This window comes from Erythranthe guttata, chromosome 13, assembly GCF_056151865.1.
Source record: "Erythranthe guttata isolate IM_541 chromosome 13, IM_541, whole genome shotgun sequence".
NCBI lineage: Eukaryota > Viridiplantae > Streptophyta > Magnoliopsida > Lamiales > Phrymaceae > Erythranthe > Erythranthe guttata.
In genome coordinates this window covers 4,444,180-4,469,297 of record NC_142545.1, presented here as the reverse complement: position 1 = coordinate 4,469,297, position 25,118 = coordinate 4,444,180, and the positions used below count along the sequence as shown (strand labels likewise).

General features: G+C 34.5%; 2 protein-coding genes across 2 annotated transcripts; both read right to left on the bottom strand.

The window, feature by feature from the left end:
• Positions 1 to 7,571: 7,571 nt before the first annotated feature.
• On the bottom strand, positions 7,572 to 9,664 carry LOC105953787 (ABC transporter G family member 10). Its single transcript, XM_012977465.2, has one exon. It carries the CDS (start codon positions 9,590 to 9,592, stop codon positions 7,766 to 7,768), a length of 1,827 nt encoding a protein of 608 aa, XP_012832919.2. The 5' UTR covers positions 9,593 to 9,664; the 3' UTR covers positions 7,572 to 7,765.
• Positions 9,665 to 20,969: 11,305 nt separating this feature from the next.
• On the bottom strand, positions 20,970 to 24,745 carry LOC105953809 (Adaptin ear-binding coat-associated protein 1 NECAP-1). The gene is made up of 8 exons (XM_012977489.2): positions 24,418 to 24,745; positions 23,593 to 23,624; positions 23,322 to 23,422; positions 23,122 to 23,194; positions 22,995 to 23,026; positions 22,114 to 22,204; positions 21,568 to 21,679; positions 20,970 to 21,479 (listed from the first exon to the last, which is right to left on the bottom strand). Exons 1-8 carry the CDS (start codon positions 24,520 to 24,522, stop codon positions 21,168 to 21,170), a joined length of 858 nt encoding a protein of 285 aa, XP_012832943.2. The 5' UTR covers positions 24,523 to 24,745; the 3' UTR covers positions 20,970 to 21,167.
• Between the last annotated feature and the right edge of the window lie 373 nt (positions 24,746 to 25,118).

Below are 25,118 nucleotides of genomic sequence, written 5' to 3'. Positions count from 1 at the left end.
CATTAATTAAACTAATTTAACGATTAAATTAAATAATTAATCCAACACTATTCTTTGAATTCGAATTAAATTAATGGATCAATTATCTAATTGGGTTTAATTGATAAATAATTTCAAAAATTAAAAATCAATTAATTTTAATATTAATTCTCAGAAAATCAAATAAAAAATATATTTTTTTTTTTTTTTTTTTTTTTTGTTTGTGCTGACCGGACCGGTCGGACCGGTCCGACCGGACCGGTTCGGTCAGCTGAAAAACAGCAGAAAAATCGAGTTTAAAAATTTTATATTTTCTGAAATATTCAAAATATTCAATTAATATTAAAACACCCAATTTGATAACACCAATAATTCAACAATTCAACAAATCGAAGCATGCTTTCGAAAGCGATAAACACGTTGACAAATAAACGATTTACCCGTGGCTCTGATACCACTGTTGGGGATCGTGCATGTATACGCAGCGGAATTTAAAAATTTTATATCGAACTAGTTTCGATTACATGCAAAACTAATCACATAGTCAACGTACCTTAACGCTTCCGCCATACATATGGTAATTATCGATTTAATTGAAAAACGCGTAAAACCGAAAATTACGAAACATGCTTATTTTTTAATTTCACAAAATCGAAACATGTAATCACGTATTACTCATGCTTGCAAATTAATAATCATACAAACATGTTCGAATCGAATTACGAAAGTTCCGATTTATTACCTCTTGTAGCGTGAGATTTCGACGAATCGAAATCCTAAAACGAGTCACGTACAAGCTGCAAATTACCAATCCACGGGCTGCAATTCACGGCTGGAACAAGCTGATCCAGCAAGCGGCGAATGGCAACGAACGGCAGCAGCAGCGGCGGCGCGTGGCAGCGGCAGCGGCGGCGCGTGAGCGGCGGTGCGCGGATTCGTCGGGGCAGCAGCTCCTCTCCAATTAGGTTTCACCTCGTATATTTTGACCCACTCGAACTACAGCACTAGATGTAAACGAGTTAGATAAACAACAAGAATAAACGAAGGAATAAACGGGAGAAAACCGGCGGTTTCCGGCGAAGACCGGCGGTGGCGCGGCGGAGATGCAACGGCCGAGAGGAGGGGCTGAGCGGCTAGGGTTTTGGTGCTGAAAAATCTGATCTCAAAACTCCTTTTGAGGTCTATTTATATCTAGGGTTTTCAACCCTAGCGGGCTTAAGTCATTGGGCTTGACCCACTGATGCATTAAGTCCATTCCCTTTACGGCCTCGTTTCTAATAAACGATCGTCCACAAAATTATAACAAAATTATATTTGTGACGAGCTCAAAGTCCTCGTCGATACGAGTGCCTCTTCGAAATTTCCAATTTCCAAAATTGGAAACTTCCAATTCAGTGGACTTGCTAAATCGGGAAACTTCCCAATTTAGAAAGTTCACTAAATTCCGCATTTCTCCTTTTCTCCACGTTTATTCCAATTCGCAATTCACAATTACGAATCTTGGATTCAATCATATCGACATCCAATCGTTCAAAGATTAACACATTAATCTATGCTTGTTGTTATCAAGGATCTATATTACACGAGAAGTGTGACCCTCAATGGTTCAGGTGTATGCTAGCCGTGGGCTCACAACTCTTTGTGATTCGAACAACACATTGTTCTTATACGAACTCCTCCCAAGAGTCCCGATTAGAGTAAAACTCATTTTACCTAATCCCCGATCAAGTCGGTGCCCAACGAATCAAGATTGGCGTCTAGCAACTACGCATCATGATTCCCTAGATACAAATGAAGTGCCTGCAAGAACCTTATGATATAGTTAGCGTACAGTACGATCCCTTCGTAGCACATGTCCCGATTGAACTAGAGGCATTGGTTCACCGAGACCTCTTATAAAGTTCAATAACCGTGCGAACGTTCTAGGTATTATAAATCCGTTCGTGTGCGACTTAGGGAAACACATTTCCCTAATCACCCCACTATCAACTCTGGCCAGAGATTCCATGGATTATAAACCGTCAGAACACACAGGACATCCATGACTACTCAAGCGCTCGAATCCCCTACTACAATGCACAGACTTCACACTAGATTTCGGATTGCACGAACGTTGGCCCTTGGAGCGGTCCGCGGTGGGACTCAGGGACAGGTCACGATACAATCGGTCCTCTAGTGAAGTCACGGTGATGTCTGGGTCTTAAGGACTAATGGTGTACAACTATATCTTAGAAACCTATTACTCGATGAATGAGAACCACTTATAGATTTCTAGGGCGAGGGAGTTCAGTGAACTCATCCAGTATGAGCACCCACTCAAGTATGCCGATGTCACAACACCGAGGACTGATGAGACGCAGTACACATACACTAAGTGCTAGTCTCAAAAGGGAAAGGCCGGTATCCTCATTATTGGCGTAACCCATCGACTAGGAACAAGGTTTAACAGTTACATTACATTGCTGAGTTATCTCACGATTCTACTAGATCAACTCACAGTAATAGAGTAACTCGTTAGGACTATATCTATGCTGCTTGCATGGGATAACAGATATAGAATGCCAAATAAGATATTTTATTATTACGAACGAAAAACGATTGTTTTATTACAAAGAAAAGAGAAAGACCACAGCCACAAGTTGGCTTGCCGGTCACCTACTCTAACACACCTCCCCCACGATTATTCTCGTCTTCCATCGTTGCCGGAGTGTTTTGGGCTAACCGTTGATTTCTCCTGGCTTGCCTAAACGTTCGCTCAATTTCGGGATCAAGAGGTAGCAAGTTCGTGTCGTGTCCTCTTCGCATAAAAAGTACCTAAAACAAAATAAAAAAAATAATTAAATAAAATAAAAAAAATTGGCTGAAGTAAGAAAAATTGCTCAAATTTAATATTAGGATAAATAAATAATTTAGCCGTATTCCCCGGCAACGGCGCCAAAAACTTGTTGGGTGCTAAATACCCACACGCAAGTGCACGTATCGCAACAAGTAGTAAAGTAGACTCGTGAGAGTCGGATGTCGATCCCACAGGGAATACGCAAATTATTTAATCCTAAGTACCAAATCCTAACAATTGTGATTTTTATCCAGCCTACGCAGGGTTGTCAAATTAATTAACTAAATAAATTAAACTAATTAAGAAAGCAATTAATCACGAGAAAATATCAATATAAAACGGATCTAGGATTTTATCTTCTCCCTATGCGATAATTCTTCACCCAATTAATCTCCTATCATGCAAGTTACGATTCCCGATTATTAACCCAAGACACGAAATTACTCATAACCAGCTGTCGCTGTATTATAAGCCTATTATTCATAAAAGATTCACTATATGTCTATGCAAACCTAGTATAAATAAAGCATTAAATAACAAGTCTCGTAAACGGCTACCTAAGGTATTATCTATATGTCTACGATAATACATGCAATTAACACACTCATCCGGTGAAAACTACTCGAAGGCTCTTCTATCCCTGTTCTAATTATTAAAACGATCTGTCAATCAATTCTAACAATAACAAATAGCAACATAAATTAGCTACGTTCATGCGCTAAATAAGATCAAGATAGAAGAAATAATCGAAGAATTAAACTTGCATAAAAGTAGAAAAATAGGTTCGAATTACCACATAGGGTTCCAATAAAATCCTAGAATAAAAACTTAGCTACTCATGTTCTCTACGAAAAGCATAATAAAAATACGAAAAATCATAAAAGCTAATAAAAGAGGAGAACTATGATGAAGAGTCGTCAAATCTTCGTCTTCGTTCTTGTGCTCCTTAATTGCGTGTAGAAAGATGAAAGATAAAAACTAACTAAAGATAAAAGATAATTTAATTGTGTGCTTTTTGGCCTTTAAATAGGGTGCAAAAATATAAAAGGGCGGTTTCCTTGTGTAATTAAAATTCCTTTACTGCGCCAATACGTTCTTCCGGACGGCCGTGCGAGAATAAGCTTTAAAATCCGGACGGCCGTCCGGTCTTCAATTCTTCAGAATTCTGATTTTTTCACTTTTGGCCCACTTTTTCTCCGAATTTGCAGTTTTCACCCCATAAGTTGCCAATTCTTCAATTTGCACCTAAAATACAAATAATAGCCATTTTAAGCACCAATTATCGTTAAAACATACCAAAAGCTCCAATTAAAAGGTATAATTAAGTGTATAAATATACACTTAACAATATTCGACTTAATTTAAGAAAATAATTTGAATTTTAAATGAATAAATTAATTTGCATAAAATTCCTTGTACTGTAGAAAATATCAACTAAATCTCCCTATGTTACAAAAAACATGCATAAAACCCCCTCTATAGTTAACGGTGTTATCTTTTAACGGAAAAGGGGATTTCGTGCAAAGTAAAATAGAACACAAGGGGGTTTTACGCAAGAAAAAGAAAAACACAGGTGGATTTGGCGCAGGTTTTTCTTAACAAAGGAGAGTTTATGATTGTTTACCCCACTAATTTAGGTCCAACCTTTGAAAATAATTAGTGATGACCCCTCATGTTTTTCGCGAAATTTTGGATGAAACTGGACGTAAATCGACTGCAATGTTTGCATATATAGTTGATTTATTAATCTATTAAAATACTACAGTTGACTAACATATTAAATACACAAATATCGCAATCGATTTCCATGGGACGGAGTAGCCATACTTGAAAGATTTTGTATTTGTGAAGGTAGGTTGATAATTGTGGGAATCTAGAGAGAAGAAAGAGTAGCCATACTGTAACTCGTGTGATAGCTCCAAAATTACTCGAGAAATGTAACTCACATTTGTCTAATCATATATGACGAGTTCGACCTATAAAACATTTGCAATGGAGAGTTGAAACTACAGACAATTAATTTTTTCCTTAGTTATATCCTCCGATCCGCAAAATCCTGATAATGCAGCGTCGAAATGAATGCTCTTCGAAAACATGCGCTAAGAGGATCGGATAAACCGAACTGCTTCCATTTAAATGCACCAACAAACACTGATGACGTCACACAATTATAATGAAGTAAGCTTTCCCTTTCTTATCCATGAAGAATTGATATAATTCGTACGTGTTGATTCACTAGGGCTTCTCTAAATGGTAATGTGTAGTAAGATCGATCCATGAATCCTGCACTCAAACGTACTCGATCATTTTATTCATTAATTTATTGGGGCTCTTTGAAATAAGTCCCTCAATACTTCTTTTAATAGAGAAAGGCCCAAGCTATTTTGCACCATTTGAGAAAAACTCACCTCAAATTTCAACCACTCATATTTTCATTTATGTCCCTCCAACTTACACATCCCCATGACCCATCAGTCCACTATCCCCATGACCCATAGCCGTGTATTTCTCTCTCTCTTTTTTTTTATACATATATTATTATTATAATTAATTTATTATATTATTATTATTTTTTATTTTTTTTAATTTTTTTTAATTTTTTTTTTTTCATTTTTTAACTTTTTTCTCTATCAGCTATGTTAATCGACTATGAAGCATATTAAATCGACTATAATAAACTATAGTCGATTAACGGACTACTAAATATAACAAATCACAACTACAAAAATGCAAATTCAACTATATTTTACAAAAACCAACTCTCGTTAGGAGAGTTGGTACCTAGACTTACAAATAGGGTAAAAGGTCTAGGGTTGGAGTCCCCCCTCCTCTACTTCCCCTTGTAATGACTTGAATTACTCAAAAAAAACTATATTTTACAAAAACAAACAATATACAAACATTATAATTGATTTATATAATTGGAATCAAAAAACAAAAAATCCAAAAAAAAATTAAAAATTGAAGTCAATGAATCATATTAATCGACTATGATGTGAAGCATAGTCGATTAAGAATCTGCTACTAAAAATAACAAATCACAATAGCAAAAAAATGCAAATCAACTACATATTAAAAAACAAAAAATATACAAACATTATAAATGATTTATACAATTGAAATCAATAAACAAAAAATCCAAAAAAAACTGGAGTCGATCAACCTTAATCGACTACCAGAACATAGTCGATTAGCTTAATCGACTATGAACATGTACATAGTCGATTAAGGTTTCAGCCTGCGCGAAATTCTCTACACGCGTCGTCCTCCGTTCGACCCACAAAAAAATCAAAAATCAGCCTCCCCATCGTCACCACACCACCGGCCACAAAACACCTTCACCACCTTACTTTGATATTATGACGACTTTTTATTACAAATAAATAAATAAAATCACAACTCGCACCACCAACCAAAGCAAAACCACCAACCATAAAAATCCGATTCCGGCGATAAATCGACAATTTTACCTCTTTTCATCGCCGATGTAGCAATCATAGCATTCGAATTCGGAATCACTATCAAAATCATTTATAATGTTGATGGGTGCTTCATCTTCTTTCTTTCTCCATCTTCCGGCGACGGCAGCGACAGCGGCGGAGAAGATTGCCGTAAAAAACAGAGAAAAAAAAAGAAGAAAAGAGAGAAGAGAGAAAACAGAGAAGAAGAGAAAAGAGAAACTGAGAAGAAGAGAACGAGAAAGCGGCGGAATAAGTTTAAAAATAATATTAGGGTTTTGAAAAAAGTATAATAGATAATTAACAGTAATTTTGGAATTATGAAAATATCACATGGGTAGAATATTAGCTAAAAATGTTTCCTCTAATTTTTTTTGGAAGAGGGTGTTTTCTTAACTATTTTTTCTAGATGGGGTTTTCTCTAATTTTCCCCAATTTATTTCATGTTAGTTTACTTTGCCTATGGATCATTTCCTCATAATTTATTATTATTCTTTAATTGCCTGAACACGATGTTGGGGTAGGGGACTGTCACCACCCACAATTTATAAATCTAGGTTTAACACTTGGTTCTTATTCGCAAATAATAAGTCCATCTCTTCTCTGCGGTATGTATTACTAAATTTATCCCAATTAATGATTTAAAAACTAATTTTTGATATAAATTTTACTAATTTATCAATTTTGATCTCTAACCCGATTTTGACCGTTCCCGTCGTTGATTTTTTTTACCTTTTTTTTTTCTTTTTCTTTTTGCCACCGGTGCTGTTGACTTATTTTTTTTCAATTGTTAAAAAGCCGTCAAAACAATAATATTATTGCATGTGTTGGACAATAATATTAAAAAAAATTAATATTCTATTTTTTCGTTTTGTTTTGTTTTGTTTTTATAACATAACATTATATTATTGTGCTAGACCATAAAATTATTTTGTTACACAATAATATTAATATTTTTTTGTGTTGATCGATCAACATATTAATATTATTGTGTATTACAATAATTTTAATGTCTAGTAATTAAATTAATGTATATAATTGTGATTCGTACAACTTACTTAATCAATACAAGGCTTTCGGGTTTCGAATTCTCGGGTTTTCGGGTTTTCGGGTTTTCGAGTTTCGAGGTTTTGGGTTTCGAATTTTCGGGTTTTCGAATTTACGATTTAATTGATTAAAGTTAAATATTTTGAAATATCTCATAAATCGATAGATATTACATAAATTCAAATGAATAAATATTATCAAGTTCTCTTTTTAGATCAACTAATATAAACTATCAAATAATATCACCAAGAAAAAAAAAATGGCCTTATCTTGTCAATTCTAGCTTCTTTATAGTAACACCCGATCAGTAACAAACATATATAGTAACAACATTTTTTGGCTAACCATGTGAAAATAGGTGTTGCCGATCGCCGAAGACATTATTTTTCGTACCGAACATTAATTGAAGAACTACATTGATTGAAAGCAATAATATTCCTTAAGCTCAAGTTCTGAAAGATCTATAGTAGAGAAACACAAGCCCTAAAACTCGATAACCAACAATAAAACTCAACATCATGAACAAGTTGCTCCATTTCTGCGACTCCTTCAAACCTTGCTGCATCAAGAACTGGTCGCCGTATATCAAACACGTGCCCTCCATCACCTGTAAGCATCTCATCTTCCCACCCTCTCCGCCGTACTCGTTTATCATAAAGCACTCGAACGGGTACTTGAACAAACTCAAATACCGCATGAAGTTCCAATACTTTGGTACGGCATCCTTCGACATGAAGTACCCCGAGAAAAGAAAAAACGACCCCAAGATACCGTAGATAATTGACATTCCGGTTATGAAATCGGGAACCAGCGCGCTGAAACACGCGACGAAGGAGTTCGCCATTAGGACAACCATCCAGACTACTAATGAGAAGTAGAGAAACCCGTCGACGTTTCGTCGTAATCCGACAAGCCAGTAGACTGGTGTGGTGTAGAGGAGAGCAACTATCAGAAGAAATGGAATGAAAACCAAAGTGTTGGCGATGATGTAAGACGAGACTCGGTATACTCCTCTCGATGTTTCTCTCATGAGAATTCTTCTCTCTTGCAAGAAAATCGGGAGAGCTTCGGTTGTTGTCGACATCAAGAATGACAGGGTGAATGCGAGAAACCCTAGTTGATTCTGCACCTCCAATCTCTTGTTGTTTCTGTTGCCAAATGAATTTATAAATATTGTGCCCAACACAATCCCGGCAAGTAATGATTGAATCGTCTTCGCCGCGAATAGCTGTTTGGTTCGGAAAATGTTTAGGGAGAATCTCTGTGTCAGAATCATCACCTCTTTGAACCGAGAATTATTGTAGTGCGTACTGTTCACGTGGTTATTTTTGTTTTCTTCTTCCTCCTCGGTATTACGTATCGATAATTCTTCTTCTTCTTCTTCATGCAGGATTTTCTCTGCTGCATCGATGGCGAACTCAAGAACGTTGACACGTGGCGGAACGAAATGCCCCTCGTACTTGAGGCGTTCTTCGAGGAGACTCAGAGAGCCATTGTGGAGAACCGTACCGTTAGACAGCAGTACAACTCTGTCGATCAAGTCGAGAATTCGAAACCCGGGTTGATGGATTGTCAGGACAATAGTCTTGCCCTGATTCTTAGCCATGGATTTGAGGAGAAAGATGACGTGGAGGGCCGACCCGGAGTCGAGACCCGATGTGGGCTCGTCCAGGAGAACTACCATGGGATCATGCACGAGCTCAACTCCTATGGAAACTCTTCTCTTCTCCCCACCGGAGATTCCTCTGTCGGACTCGCTTCCGATTCTCGCTCCGGCGATGTGCTCCAGCCCGAGCTCCTTTAAGAGGTACTCGACTCGGGTTTCGGCTTCTTCGCGTGATTTTGCGGGGAGTCTCAGGCGAGCGCTGTAGGTTAGTGTTTCTTGGACGGTGAGGTGTGGGAAGAGGGCTTCGTCCTGAGTGATGTAGCCGGAGACTCGGCGGAAGTGGGCCCCCCTCATGGGGGAGCCGTTGACCAGGACTTGGCCGGTGAATCTGGACCGTTTGATTTCTCCGGCTATGATCTCGAGGAGGGTGGTCTTTCCGGCACCGCTGGGGCCCGCGATCACGGTGAGTTCGCCCGGTCGGGCTTCGCAGTTTACGTTCTTGAGAATGAATGGTTGAGGAGGAGTAGTGTGTTGGTGTTTGGAGTGAAGGCAATGGATATTGTATGTATATGTTGTTTGTGGAAGTTTGTATGAGAGATTGTTGATGTTTATTTTGTAATGGGTTTGGGGGGCGGAGTGGGGGGCGGTTTTTAGAGCTAACTCCATTTTGTGATTTTTTTTTTTTTTTTTTTTTTTTTTGGTTTTGGGTGAGTTGAAGTTGGAGAGAAGTGGAGGGGGGGAGATGACCTAATTCTTGAAAATGGGTGTTGTTTATATAAAGTGTTTTTTTAAGTATGACGAGGTGATGACGTCATCAATTGTGGGGTTGATTTGCATTTGCATATTTGCATGCATGTTATTTGCAACTCTAGTCCCCGAATTGTGACTAATTTCAGCAGTGAAGTCTGGTGAATATCATGTGGGATTTGGAGGGTGGGTCCCACACCTATCACAGAAGCAAAAAATTTACTTGCGAGTTTGGAAAATGCCAAAAAAAGGACACATTTTTTTTTTTTTTTATTTTTTTTTATTTTAACATTTTTTTTTTAACTTGAGGACACATGAATTTTGTTTTTCCAAACAAATTGTAACGAGGGTGATATGGTGCCACAAGATTTTTACAGTTGGAAACCACAAATAACATGTTTTTTTTTTTTTTTCAAAATTCAAACATTTCTCTTCGACCGGCAGTTATTTTGATGTTCAACTTCTTCGGGTACAAAGATTGTAGCTTGCAATAGACATAAAATTTTCAGTCGTCCTAGCAACCTCTCATAAATTGACACGTGGCACTTGGAAATATGGTTTATTCAATTGACTAAAAAAGATAATAATCCATTTAGTTGAATTGCCGTAGATGAATTTTAATGAGATATGAAAATAATATAACAAACATCAAATGAGTATTTGGACTATTTGATGATCATACTTGCTCTAAATGTTCAAAATCAAGTCTACTACGGTGTTGGTTGCAAAAGTTTTTATAAATAGATTATGAGTTTTTTTTTTTTTTTTATCAGAATCTATGTTTATGTGTTTGGATAATGAACTTTTGCTTTTATTTTTTTAAAATAAGCAATTTTAAGCTATAATTTGTTAAGAATGTTAAAATTCTGTTTTTTTTTTTTTTTTTTTTTAAGTTAATTTTCCAGTAAATTTGCAAATACCCCCAACTTTTACAAAATTCTTAAAATCAACGTAACTCACAATTCATAATTTTTACTTTTAAATAAGCTTTTGCAAACACCACCTAAGTGTTTGTAAAATGGATTTTTGTTTTTGCGTCTCTTGAAATAAGCAACTTTAAGCTATAATTTGTTAACCACCTATGACCCTGTTTTTTCTGTTTAAGTTGATTTTTCAGTAAGTTTGTAAACACCCCTAACCTTTTAGAATTGAGGACTTTAAATCAACTTAACTCACAATCCATAACTTCTGTTTTTAAATAAGCTTTTGCAAACACCACATTAATACGACTTCACATTTTTTTCTACAATCAAAATTTAGCAAATTTGTAGCCACTTCAATAATCAATGTAGAAAATTAGAAATCTTGAAATTTCTCAATATATAATCAAAAAAATGCTATATTAAGATATTAGGTGTAAGAAACAATGGAACAACTTAAAACTAAATACTAAATCCGTAAATAGGCTAATTAACAAAACCAAAATTTACCCATTGCAACTATATAGTTAGTCGCATGTTATCTTTTTACCAACAAAAAAATCACAATTACCATTTTCTCTTAGTTCTACCACCAACTACACTTTTCTCATTTTTAAGTGAGACTTAAACGAAATAATATGATTCTACTGATTTTTACAACGCACTAACTTCATCAGAATTTTGTTAGGACTTCTACACTTCAGCAGCGCCGGTCCTGACTATAGACGAGAGAAACGAAGCCTTGGGTCCCCTGATCATAGTGAATTTTGGTAGCCCCAAATAATGTTTTTACTTTATATATATATATATATATATATATATATATATATATATATATATATATATATATATATATATATATATATATATTAGTCATACTATAAGAAAAAGTTGCATTAACGACACTCTAAGCTAATTGTGATAAATGTAAAAGTTGTCACTTAATGCATACATTAAGTGACTATATTTTTTTTTTAATCATTAATAGCTCTTTTTATTGTCACTTAATACTTATTTATTGTCACTATAGAATATTAGCGACACCCCATTAGTGACAAGCATAGTGAGCACTTTTTGCTTAACTAGCTATGTGAAAAATAGGTGTTGTCACTCAAAAGATTTTGTTTTATGATATTATTAAATGATATTTAAAATATATTAGTATATAGTTCAATTTGAATAACCATGACTATGTTATTTTTACATATTTTAAATATTTATTGGAAATTTTTACACTTATTCTTACATTTGATGCGAATAAAATGTCTTAGATCCTTTATAAATAGTTAGATACTGAGTTCTTTTATTAATTTTTTTATTTATTTCAAAATTTTAAACATTTTTTTCTAGCAATCTTTGCATTATTTATTAATCTAGATTGTTTATCTCTACCTTCAAAGAGTTCGGTAATTTGAAATAAACTATATTTATTATATTATATTGAAACAAATATTACATTTAGGTGGTGTTCGCAAAAGCTTTTAAAAATAGATTATGAGTTTTTTTTCTGCATATAATCTGTTTTTACGTATTTGCAAAACAAACTTTTGCTTTGGCTTCTCTAAAAAAAACTATTTTAAGTTGTAGTTTTAAAAGCACTCGTGTACGTACTTAATCTATTTTAGTTGATTTTCCATCGAATTTGCAAACACCTCCAACTTTTAGAAATAACCACATAATGCCAACTTAACTCACAACACTAACTTCTACTTTTAAACAAGCTTTTGCAAACACCACCTTACTTGTTCCATGATATTTTTATGAGTAAATTCAAAAAAAAAATTAATGCTCTGCCCGAACTCTGTAAACTTTTAATTCAATTACCTTGCTAACTTCGTCAATATTTTAGTCATATTATCTCAAAAATTCTCAATTCCTAATAAAAAAATAATTTGTCCAGATGTTCTTGTTAGGACGAATTAGTGTGTACATTATACAATACAATAGAAAAGTATTTTTGCGAAGTCTTAAAACTCCACTAGGCCCCTCAATTTCTCAAGAACTCTTCAACATGCATTTCTTGGATGAAATGAGTTTTGTTCTTTAAATGTATTATACTATTATTCCGTCACAAAATGGACAATTTCTTATTCAAATGTGTGATTTTTTTTAGATTGTGTTATTGGTGGATGCTAAGTATAGTTGTTTATATTGTGAATGAGAACAAAAGCAAGGTATTTTTTCTCGCGTTCCATAATTTGCTTTTTTGGACTAGACGTACAATAATGTTGGTTAGATGACTAAATAAGTAAAAGACTATTTTATCCTTCAAATTTCATGATAGTTATAAAAGATTTTATAGAAAAATTATGTATCACACCAAAATTTAATAGATTTAATACCATAACTTTTTTTAAAAAAAAAATTACAAAATTTAATCCAATAAACAAACGTCGTACTAGCTAAATAATTAATTAGTCAGTAGAAATTTAATCAAATCTCATCTAATCCAAACTAATGTGATATAGGTAACCAGACAAGCCCGTGAGACCGAAAATAGAATAATTATGTGGATGTGGAAACTAATGTCGTTTACCACCAATTTTGCCAACCCCTATGGAAAAGTATAGTTAGCGAAAGGGGTAATAATTGCATTCAATTTTAGGATTTTAGGGTTTTGGGTCCAGGGTTGGGCAATCCACTAGTAACTTTATTGGATACTAACATTTAATTACAAACTTCATTTTATTGCCAATCGGGTTCAAATAGTTATTAGACACGTGTTTATATTGAATATCTAATACTATCTATGACTAGATGTGTAAATGAACTGAGCCGGCTGGACAAAAGCTCGAAATCGAACTTGAATTTGTCGAGCTAGAGCTTTCTGACGAGTCGAGCCTGAGCTCATTCTTAGTTGTAGCGCGAGCCTTTTTATTTTTTATTTTTATTTTCAAATATAATTAATATAAAATAAATAATACTTCATATAAATAATTAAAAACGTAACAGGTTATATTTTTATTTCAATTTTTTTTATTATAATTTATAATGATAAAATTACAATAATATTACTAAAATAAATAAATAATTAAAAAATAGCTCAGGCTCAGGCTCGAGCTCAGAAAAAAGATACTTAAAGAGCTCAAGCTCGAGCTCGCCAAAACAATCAAGCTCGGCTTGTTTATACCCCTATCTATGACTATCATTATGGTCACCGTGACCCTCCTTTAATGTAACAACAAATTAAGTACGCTATAATGTAGGAGTAGTGACCTAATTAATTAATTAATTAATTAATTGTTAATTTCTTAGGAACATTAAATAATTATTTTTAATGCGTTTTACCTTTATTTTCATTTAATTTAGGGATAATTTAGGGTACCCAACGGCTAATTTGAAGTACCTATAGTGCTCATATAGAATCAATTTAAACTCCAGGCAACCCATAACGGTCTTTCTTTCTCTTTGACTATTATATCCAAATTTTCGTCCCATAGGTTTTCCAACCGACGATGTTCCTTCTCGGAGTAACTCTCTTTCTCTTTGTGCATGTGTATTTCGACGACAAGGATCTTCTCGGAGGGGTAATTTATTTTCCGACAATCAGTATTTGACAGGATACCTACTGTTGGATTCATCTCATCGAGATCTATCTTTAGATGTTAAGTTTGTTGAATTTTGATTGTCAAATTCGTTTATGTGATTCTTTTGGTTGCACGCGCCGAACACTAGGTGGTTGGCGGCGGCTAGGGTTTTGGTAGAAAGAGCTTGTGTGAGGACTCTTGGCGGTTTGGTCTAAAATTCCGTAGTTGCAATTATTGCCTCTCTCTCTATACCTCTCTTATTTTTTTTCGTTGATTTCGAATGTTTCAGCATAACTAAATAATATTTTTTTTCTTCTGATTTTATAATTGCAGCTTAATGGAAGCCGCTGATCTTCTCCTTGAAGGTGCAAAAAAAATTGGTTGAAGTTGTAGACAAATTTTTAGGAATTTGACATCTGCATTTTGAACTATAATCGACCATAGACTGCATATATTACTACACATTAATATACATAACTATAGTTATATGTAGCAACATATAGTATCTATAATTGTTGGTAAGGAGTTGATTTATAATATAAATATTTTAAATATGTGAATTATGTTGTTGGTGTGGATGATTCTTTTATATTTTTTTTTGTATAATCGGCGATATTGATATTTGTATGTACATATTGGTGTATGTTCATAAGAAAGAATATTACTACGAATGACTATAGTCGACTATAGTTACTTTTAGTCATTTCTAGTACAATAAACATATTGAAAAAAAATTCAACAAAAAACAAATTAAAAATTAAAAAAGTTTGATTTCTTTTTAAAAAATAAAAAAAAAACTAAAAAATATTAAAGTTTTAAAAAACGTTAAAAAAGATTCATAATAATAATAATAATAATAATAATAATAATAATAATAATAATAATAATAATAATAATAATAATAATAATAATAATAATAATAATAATAATAATAATAATAATAATAATAATAATAATAATAATAATAATAATAATAATAATAATAATAATAATAATAATAATAATAATAATAATAATAATAATAATAATAAATAAAGAAATATGTTTTTATTAAAAAAATAAGTAAAATGATAAATGCGGGTCGAAATATGATAAATGCAGATGCTAAAAATGTTGAATGCACTCGGACGAAAATTGCATGTAAGGGTATTATAGTAACTTCTTGTGACCATAATAATAATAATAATAATTAAAATGTATTAGCAACTATTTAACCAAAATAATTTGAATGATTTTTTTCCAAGTAACAGATAGGATTAAAATAGGAGTTCATAACTAATTTTAAAAAAATAGGAAAGACACAAAGATAAATATACAAAAAACTATACTGTAAAAATATTATGGTAAATCGCACTTAACCTCCTGTGGTTACAAGTTTTTGTAGATGATCTCTTGCACTTGTAATATCGGCACATAATCCCCTTATGGTTTATGGGGTAGTATGGGGTAGCTTCCGTTAGACTTTCCGTCAAACTTAACCACCTGTGTCAAACGTCAAAGTAATTTTTTTGCAGATGGCCCCTTGTGCTTTCTTTTTTCCTTTCATTTTTTCAGATGGCCCCATTTGAAATTTGACACACGCAGTTAATTTTGACGGAAAAACTAATGGAAGCTATACCATAAATCACAAGAGGGTTATGTGTTGATATTACGAGCAAAAGGGGTCATTTGCAAAAGCTTGTAACTTTAGTGGTGTTAAGTGCTATTTACCCAAAATATTATTTCATAACCGTATTGAGCCAGTAAGGTGGTGTTTGCAAAAGCTTATTTAAAAGCAAAGTTATGGATTATAAGTTAAGTTGATTTTAAGTGCTTATTTCTAAAAGTTGGAGGATGTTTGCAAATTTACTAGAAAAATAACTTAAATAGGAAAAGCAGGGTCATGGGTGCTTAATAAATTATAGCTTAAAACTGCTTATATTAAGAGAAGCGAAAGCAAAAGCTATTTTTAAGAACACCTAAAAACAGATTATGTGAGAAAAAAAGTTCATAATCTATTTCTAAAAAGTTTTTGCAAACACTACCTAAATGTCAATTATTAGATTAAACGGTTCACGTCATGTGAGCACACGTGTTTCTCCTTGATTGGTCTCTCACTAACGGATGGTCCGTCTTGAATTTTATCTCTAATTTGATAGAACCTGTATAAAAACTCTTTTTTTCCTTTAACATGCTACTTAAGGGAAAGAGTGAAAGTAATTAATTAAATAATCAAAGTTGCGGATTTCAACTTTTGCCGTGGCGTTAAGTAAGAGTACAAATCAAACGTTTTATTAGTCCGTATTATTCAGTTAAGAGGGCGTACATAATAGTGGTAAACCGAATTGCGGCCTTAATGAGTACATTTGGAAAGAAGAATTTAGGGCTAGTGTTAATTTCTTCGACAACTAGAAGCTAGGCTTTTAATTTACTAATGAACGCAGCCATAATTTGGATTGCTTAAATGAAATTAAAGTTATTTTATTATAAATATATAGACTTGGTCCGTTTGTTCTTCGTCTCACCTTAACATACATGGAATCAGTATATATAGCTAGTAGACAAGTTGACAAAATGCATACCCAATTGAATATTAGTCTAAAAACAAATAATTTGTGAAATAGTCAAACGTACTCATTGGAAGAGGTAGGAGGTAACATACAACTACCTGATTTTTTTGACTTTTCAGTACTCAAATGTTTTTCTCAACGGGTTAGTAATTAAAATAACTCCGTTATTAATCTATATATCTAGGCCCGTTTGTTGACAAGATCAGATTAGTCAAGATAAAATTAAATAATCAAATGAGACTCAATTATTTTGTTAAAGCTTGGAACGTCCAATAAAAAAAACTCATTAGAAGACAAGATAAGCCTCCTAACCTAATAGATCTCATTCATAGGTCTCACGGAATTGAATTCAACTTGTGCTGTTTTCCCTCTCTTGGAGTGGAGCTCTCAGTTGATGAGAACTGGCCTTGTGCTTTCGCTCCATCTCCCGTGACATACCTTTGTCTTGAACCTGTTGTCTTTTACCAACTAAAACCACTAGTGGGTCAGCGGGTCTCTCGTCTATGGAATGGACAGCATCTATACCCGATTCCCAAGATAAAGCAAGATAAGCTATGATTATATAGTTTTGACGGGTCGACCCGGGAATTTATTGAGGATACTAAACATCAAATTAAGTCATATTATTTAGTTAATCATGATTTATCTTGACAACCAAACGGGGTCCAATATTATATATAGGGTTGGTATGAGATTTTGCTGGTGTCTCATTAAACTAGAGAAAAGTTCAAGCTAAATACATTTTTGTAGATATGCTTAGAGAAGTAAAATTAAAGTACTATACTTCCTTTACATATAATTTTCTCTCAACTGCATTAGTTCAGCATTTTCACCAATTGCATTTAATATTTTTGGACTTGCATTAACCATTTATGTTGATTTTTTTTGTTTTCTTTAACAAAAACCTTTTTGTTTTCTCAACTACAAATCATTTCCTCGTTAATCTATTCTTTTCTTTTTTGGAAGTAGAATTTTTCGATATGTTTACAGTAGTGAAAACGACTATAAATGACTATAGTTATTTGTAGTTGTATTTTTTCTTTTTAACCCAAGGTCATGGTTGACCAATTACGTACACACACAAATATATCACCGTTTATATACCAAAAAAAAAATCATCAAAATTAACAAAAAAATTCATGATTTAAATATTTATATCATAAATCAACTCGTAACCAACAAATACAATTGCATGCATATGTTACTACATGTTACTATATATAACTTTAGAAAATGTGTAGTAATGTGCAGTATGTAGTCGGCTATAGCTCGAAACATATGTCAAATTCGTCTACAACTTCAACCAGATATTTGGCACCTTCAAGGAGAAGATCAATGGATTCCATTAAGCTGCAATTGCAAAATCAAACAAACAAAAAAAATCATATAGTTGTGCTATTTAGGGAGACAATACTAGTAGTATTGCATACAATGTTGTGTTATTCAATCTAAAGAGCAATTTAGGGGAAAAAAAAAGGACGAATCTTCACAACACTAAAATCAACACAATTTCACAGAGAAATAAAGAGACAGGATACGACTTCTTGATACGCGTTTTTCTTACGTATAAATAACCGCAAGTATACAATATCGCATTTTGATGAACAGTAGTTTCAGATATCGATTCACAAGGACCTATATATTCAGATGTTGAGTAATGTAATTATATTATCGTTATATTATCTAGCCGATCGTAGTTGGTTAAAATATTGATTAACACTAATGATTAAAACCAAACAAAGTTCGTAAACATGTAATAATCTCTGTCTTTTCCTCGTCAATCTTGGCGTCTCGTAGACATCGTTCCGAAATTCCTTCATTTCATTAACTTGGAGCAGACGGAAGGTCACCGACGGCCTATTGGTCAGAGTTGATCTTTTTGACGGCCCAACATGCTACGTGATCCAATTCCATCTGAAGGTGGCACACTTTCCCAAACACAAGACTATAAGGATACATCCCAATCGGTGTCTTCAATGCAGTCTGATAGGCCCAAAGTGAAACATTGAGCTTTAATGCCCAATCTTGTTGGTTCGTGATCACAGTCTTCTCTAGAATCTGCTTGATTTCTCGTTTAGATAGCTCGGCGAGGTTATTGGTTTGCGGATGGTAAGCTAGCGAAATCTTGTGTCTGATCTTGAGTTTGTTCGTAAGATTGGCGAACAGTTTTGTTGCAGAAATGGGATCATTCATCGCTTATGATTGCCCTAGGTGTCCTGAACCTCGAAAATGTTTGAGGACCGTATGAGCATTGTTGGCAGTGGTGGCAATGGCTTCGATCCATTTAGACACATAGTCCACCGCGATTAGGATATAGAGCTTTCCATATTCGATGGTGGAAACGGGTCCATGAAATCGATGCCCCAGACATTGAAGAATTATACTTCTTGTATGTTGTTCAGTGGCATCTCGCTTTTGTTGGACATGTTTCCGCTTCATTGGCCTCGATCACACCGTCGTACAAACTCGTAAGTGTCTGGGAATAGGGTTGGCCAATAGAGTCCTGATTGTAAAACTTTGGCAGCTATGCGATACTCCCTGTGATGTCCAGCACAAGGTGTCAAGTGGCACTGAATGAGGTATCATCCTTCAGCCTTTGGAACACATCGTTGAATAACCCAATTTGGGCATGTTCTGAACAGCATTGGCTCTTCTCAAAGATAGAAACGGCTGTCGTGGAGGAATTTCTTCTTCTAGTGATAGGATAGACAGTCTAGGATGATTCCATTGATCAAGAAGTTGGCTAAACAGGCATTCCACGGAGCGTGAATGCTAATGGCGAGCAGTTGCTCGTCTAGAAATGACTCATGAATGTTTTTTCCACTAGGACCTCGTCAAGAATACGTTTGGATAGATGATGGCCTATCACATTCTCACTACCATTTTTGTCTCTGATTTACAAGTCGAACTCCTAGGGCATTAACATCCTTCGAATAAATCGGGGTTTGGCGTCTTTCTTGACGAACAAGTATTGAATGGTTGTGTGGTCTGTGTAAATGATCACGTGTGAGCCTAAGATATAAGGTATGAACTTGTCAACGGCATATTTAGTTGCTAGCATCTCTTTCTCGATCGTCGAATAGCTCTTCTGTGTCAGGACAGGTGTACGGCTGGAATCGTAGATGGATTTGAAGATTTTGTCCCTTTTTGTCCCAAAACTGCACCTACAGCATAGTCGCTCGCATCGCACATGATCTCGAATGGTTCTTCCCAATCTGGAGTGAACATAATCGGTGACTGAGTTAACTTCTCTTTGAGAAACGTGAAAGCCTGCAAACAAGCAGAATTGAAATCAAAAGTGGTTTCCTTCTCAAACAAATGACATAAGGGTTTCATAATTTCGAAAAATCTTTAATGAATCTACGATAAAACCCAACATGCCCAAAAAAACTTCTAAATCCTCAAACGTCTTTGGAAGCAATTTTTCAGTCGTTTCGATTTTTGCCCTATCCACCTCCAGACCTTTTTTGGAGACTTTTTGACCTAAAACAATACCTTTCAAAAACCGTAAAAATGATTTTTTTTTCCAATTTAACACCAAATTCGTTTCTTTGCATCTTTTCAAAACAAGTTCTAGGTTATGCACACAATGATCGAAATACGATTGAAACACAGAAAAGTCATCCATAAAGACCTCAAGAAAATCTTCTACCATATCATGAAAAATAGACATTATACAACGTTGAAAGGTAGCAGGTGCATTGCACAAACCAAAAGACATCCTACGAAATGCGAAAGTATCGTAGGGACAAGTAAAAGTAGTTTTCTCCTAGTCTGCCAGGCAATTAAGATTTGATTGTGCCCCGAATAACCATCGAGAAAACTGTAGTACCCGAATCCTCCTAACCTGTCCCAGCATTTGATCGGGGAGGGAATAATCATCGCGAAAATAGTAGTACTCTTATCCTCCTAACCTATCCAACATTTGATCGATAAAGGGGAGGGAAAAATGGTCATTTCTAGTGGCTGCATTCAATAAACGGTAATCAAAACAGAAATGCCACCAAAATGGTTGTCCCAGACGGAATAAGTTCATTTTTATCGTTAACAATAACCGTCATCACACTCATCTTTGCCACAACCTGTACTGAACTGACCCTCGCACTATCAGACGGCGCCGAACAATTTTAAGGCTTTCTTTTTTACTATCTCTTTCATTGACGGGTTTAACCGCCTCTAAGGTTGGACTCTCGATTTATAGACGTGTATCACATCCCAAAGCGAAAACCCAAGCAACTAATAATCTTTTTTTTTTTAAATAAATGAAAGAGGGCTGCAAGTAAAATGATAGGCAAAGACATTAAGACAGCAAAAGTCCCATAAACTTCGAATGTCTTCTTCTTGCACCAGTTAATCACATGAATGAAAAACAAACTGTTGGAATGTAAGAAAACAAGAAAATAAGACATAGAAACAAATATAAACCATCATATACATATTCAACCAGTGTGCACACTCACAAGCACAAACAAAGTATATGCTAGTATATTTCAAATAACTACACTGCTGCTTGAAAATCACCAAAATCATCATCTGGTATATCTTGTGCTTCTTTTTTCCTAGAAGATTCCGATTCTTCTGATAGATTCTTTTCCGACTCAGATTCCTTCTTTTCATCTAGTCTAAGTTTTGGGGTATTTTCCGAGAAAGACTTTTCTGGAGAAATAACAGGGGAGAGGGGTCCAGGTGGCGGAGGAGGTAGTTTGATACTAACCGAGGTTTCTCCGTTTTTCGTCTTATTATCCTCCAACGAAAGATTATTAAATCCCTGCTCGAAAAACTTTGATTTTATGCCGCCCCCACTACTTTTCTGTCGACACATCACAAAGATAAATGGTATCATTCAGAATTCGAACTCATAAGATGTAAAAAAAAAAAGTAAGATTTTTTTTTCATACATTTTTTAACTGAAGCACCAAAGTCTCCCCATCTTTTAAACTATAGTCAACCGAAGATGTTTGCTGGTACTGCTGCTCCATCTCTTCTGCAGTTTTCTTCTTATTCAGGTACCTATATATTACAATTCAAATCAACAAAATTCTAAGGGCAAATTACAGCCAACTCCTGAGCTATGGCCAAATTACGAAAACCCGCCTCCTGTTTGGGTAATTACAGCCACCCCCCTCAACTATGTATTTTCTTACGAAAATACCCCTCAAGAGGTAAATTTAGGGATGTTAAATCGGTAAAACCGAACCGAAATTTCGGTACGCCAACATTTCATACCGTTTACTGAACTGAATATACGATTTGGTTCGATAAATAACCGAATTACATAAATCTTATGTAAAAATATTTAAAAGGAGGGGGTGGCTGTAATTACTCAAACAAGAGGGGGGTTTTCGTAATTTGGCCATACCTCGGGGGGTGGCCGTAATATGCCCACAATCTAATTAAAAAAAAAAAAAAATTTAATAAGTAGATGAATAAGGAAGAGGAAGTACTTCATATGGTCATGAAGGGCAGCTTGGAAGTCATACGCTTCGGTTCTTTCTCGAAATCCGAGACCAATGAAAGCATGGCGAAGGCGCCCACCTGCATTAGATTCATTTTGACTGTATTAACCCTGGATAAATAACGAAAAAGTGTAGCTAAAACTACTCCATTAAAAACCCAATTAGTCAATGGTAAAACGTGAAGTTGCGAACACTACGAGAGAATGATAAAAAGATTGACTAACGTTGCATTTGAATTTGAAGTTGATTTCTATGTAAGTGAAACATTTCATTCAATAAAGCCACATGGAATGAAATAACCCCTACGTATGTCATCACGGAAATTATTTACGTATAAACCACAGGATGAATATTACGAAACTTACCTACCGTAAGGCCTCGTTTGGTTGCCAAGATAAGACTAAATAATCTAATGAAACCCAATTGTTTTATTGGACCTCGGAAGGTCCAACAAAAAACATGCCGAGAAGACAAGATAAGCCATGATAACATAATATTTGCTGGTCGACCAGGCCAGTTACTGGGGATACCAAACATCAAACAAAGTCCAATTATTTAGTTAATCATGGCTAATCTCCCCAACCAAACGAGGCCTTACAGCGTGAATAACAATGACCCGCGTAAGTAAACATCATTAATATTAAAAACTGTACAAACATGGTATTTGTTTTAGCAATCCAAAAGGTACGAACTACATTGTAATTTAATCAAGAACCCGATACTGCACATGCACACAAAACCGCATGCATGAATAAGATCTAATGCATGCAACCGTATTTACGTTCTTTTAATAAGTTAATTAAATGAACAGTAACAGAGCTCGTAAAAAAATTAGCAAATAATTTAGAAGGAGAAGTGTCTTAGATTACCAATGCTCTCTTCAACCCGAAGAACGAAATATCTGCAAAGGAACAAAATTAGAAGTCTCGACAAAGAAACTACATAAACGCTTAACAATCAACAATTTTTTTATTTTTTTATTTTTCTCGAAAATACCTGCTGCTATCAATAACAGCCTCTACTGGGTGCGGCTCCCCGTCTCTCAGAAATGCCCGCGCATACAATTCACCTATCGTACAGATTAACTGTGATTAAGTGATACGACGAATCCAGACGCACATGAAAAAAAATAAAAATAAAAAAAAAAAAAAAAAAAAAGAAATAGATATAAAATGGAGGAAGTTAAAGAAATCGACCTGTTGACTTATCCTCTAACCGAATAATGCATTCTACTCCTTTACTAATGACTTTCAAAGTGCCTTCCCACGTCCATTTGTTGACATTCCATTCGTCCGCCCTACCAGAAAGACAAATGTTTTTATTTTTTTTCAAACCCGCCAAATAAAGAAACGAGCGCAGGAGGGTATTCGCTTTTTAGTTCATGTCAATTTGGCCAAAAAGCAAGTGAAAAGACGAAAAATAAAGTTTTTTTTTTTTAAACTACTCGTCAACAAGTAAATTAGGTACCTGTAAGAAGCTGCGGTTTTCCGTGGAGGAATCTGTAAGATCAATTATTCGAATTATTAGGTTTATAACAAACTGACCTAAAAAGCAAAATATAAAAAACGTCAAACAAAGATTGACTTGATTTAGGCTAATCCATACGGGGCTGATTATCCTGTTCTTCTCGATTCAATTATTATTATTATTACAGAAAATGTGAACACGTCGAACGCCTATGTGGCATATACAGCATTTCAATATTTCATAGAAACGATGTATAAACTTATTTTTTATCAAACCGTATCATTTCTAATACTATTCTAAACCGCTTCTGGACAGCTTATAAGCTAGTTACAACCAAACCAAGTTTGTGATTCTTTATGTACTAAAACATTTTCTTTCTAGCACTCGATAGCTAGATTATTTTTAAAGATGGCGATTGTTCGAAACCCTTATTTTTTTCCCTGAAATTGGGGCTTTTTTAGTTTCAATGTAATGGTATTCTCGATTCTAAGAGTATAATTTACCGAGAATTTCTAAATAATTCGCAGTGTTCTTTTTTTTTTTGCCAAATAAAATGTTGAAACCCCACATTTAAATAAGCTTAAAAGTTCACCTGGAAAATTAAAAACATGTTAATGCAAATTCATAATCAAAATAAACGCCCATCAAAATTTCTGTATCTGCAATAACTATTCAAATAACTTATCATCAGTAAAGAAAAGTGAAAAAATAAACAAATTCAAGTTAATCCGAAATCCAAACTGTTCGAGTACAGAAATCTCCAAAACCCCAATTAAAAAAAAATCAATTTGAATAAATCAAATGGGGCTGGAATGAAATTATTACCATGTAAACGTAGCATTCGGAAACATGAAAAAGAACAAGTTCAATTGCCTCTACTTCTTCTTCTTCTTCCACCTTTTTTTCGTCTGTATTCTCTTTTTTCTCCATACGATCAATTTATTTATCAGAAAATCAAAATCGGAAGAATTAATCGCAGATTTGAGCTATTGAATTGAATTTGAAGAGGAACAGTTGTTGATGTTAGGACAGTGCTTCGAGCAATTGTCTGTGATCTGGACTCAAACAGCTGAAATGTGAGCAATTGAAATTTCGAATATCCTTGTTGTACATTTGGGGATTTTAAGATTGGGGAAATTACGCTCAAGTCCCTAAACCACCATTTAAATTGCAAATCAGTCCCTACGGAGTTTTTCTTACTTACTAGTGATCTCTACTTTTGTATTTTTTTTTTAACTATGCACCCTCCGAGGGCCGTAAAACAATTGAACTACCTCTCACTTAAATTCAAGGGTATATTCTACTTTCTCCCTTCTACTTTGACTCGGTATCACTTTACTTCCTTCTACTCTCGATTGCATCGATTTGCACCCATGCACTTGAAAAATTGTTTTAATGTGGCCATTGATGTTAGTTGTCAGACATTTGACATTAACCCCGTTTGATCTAAGCTTTGAAATTACAGAAACGTCACATCTTCAAGTTTAAATAATTATTAAAAAAATTAATAAGGTGTGATCGGGAAG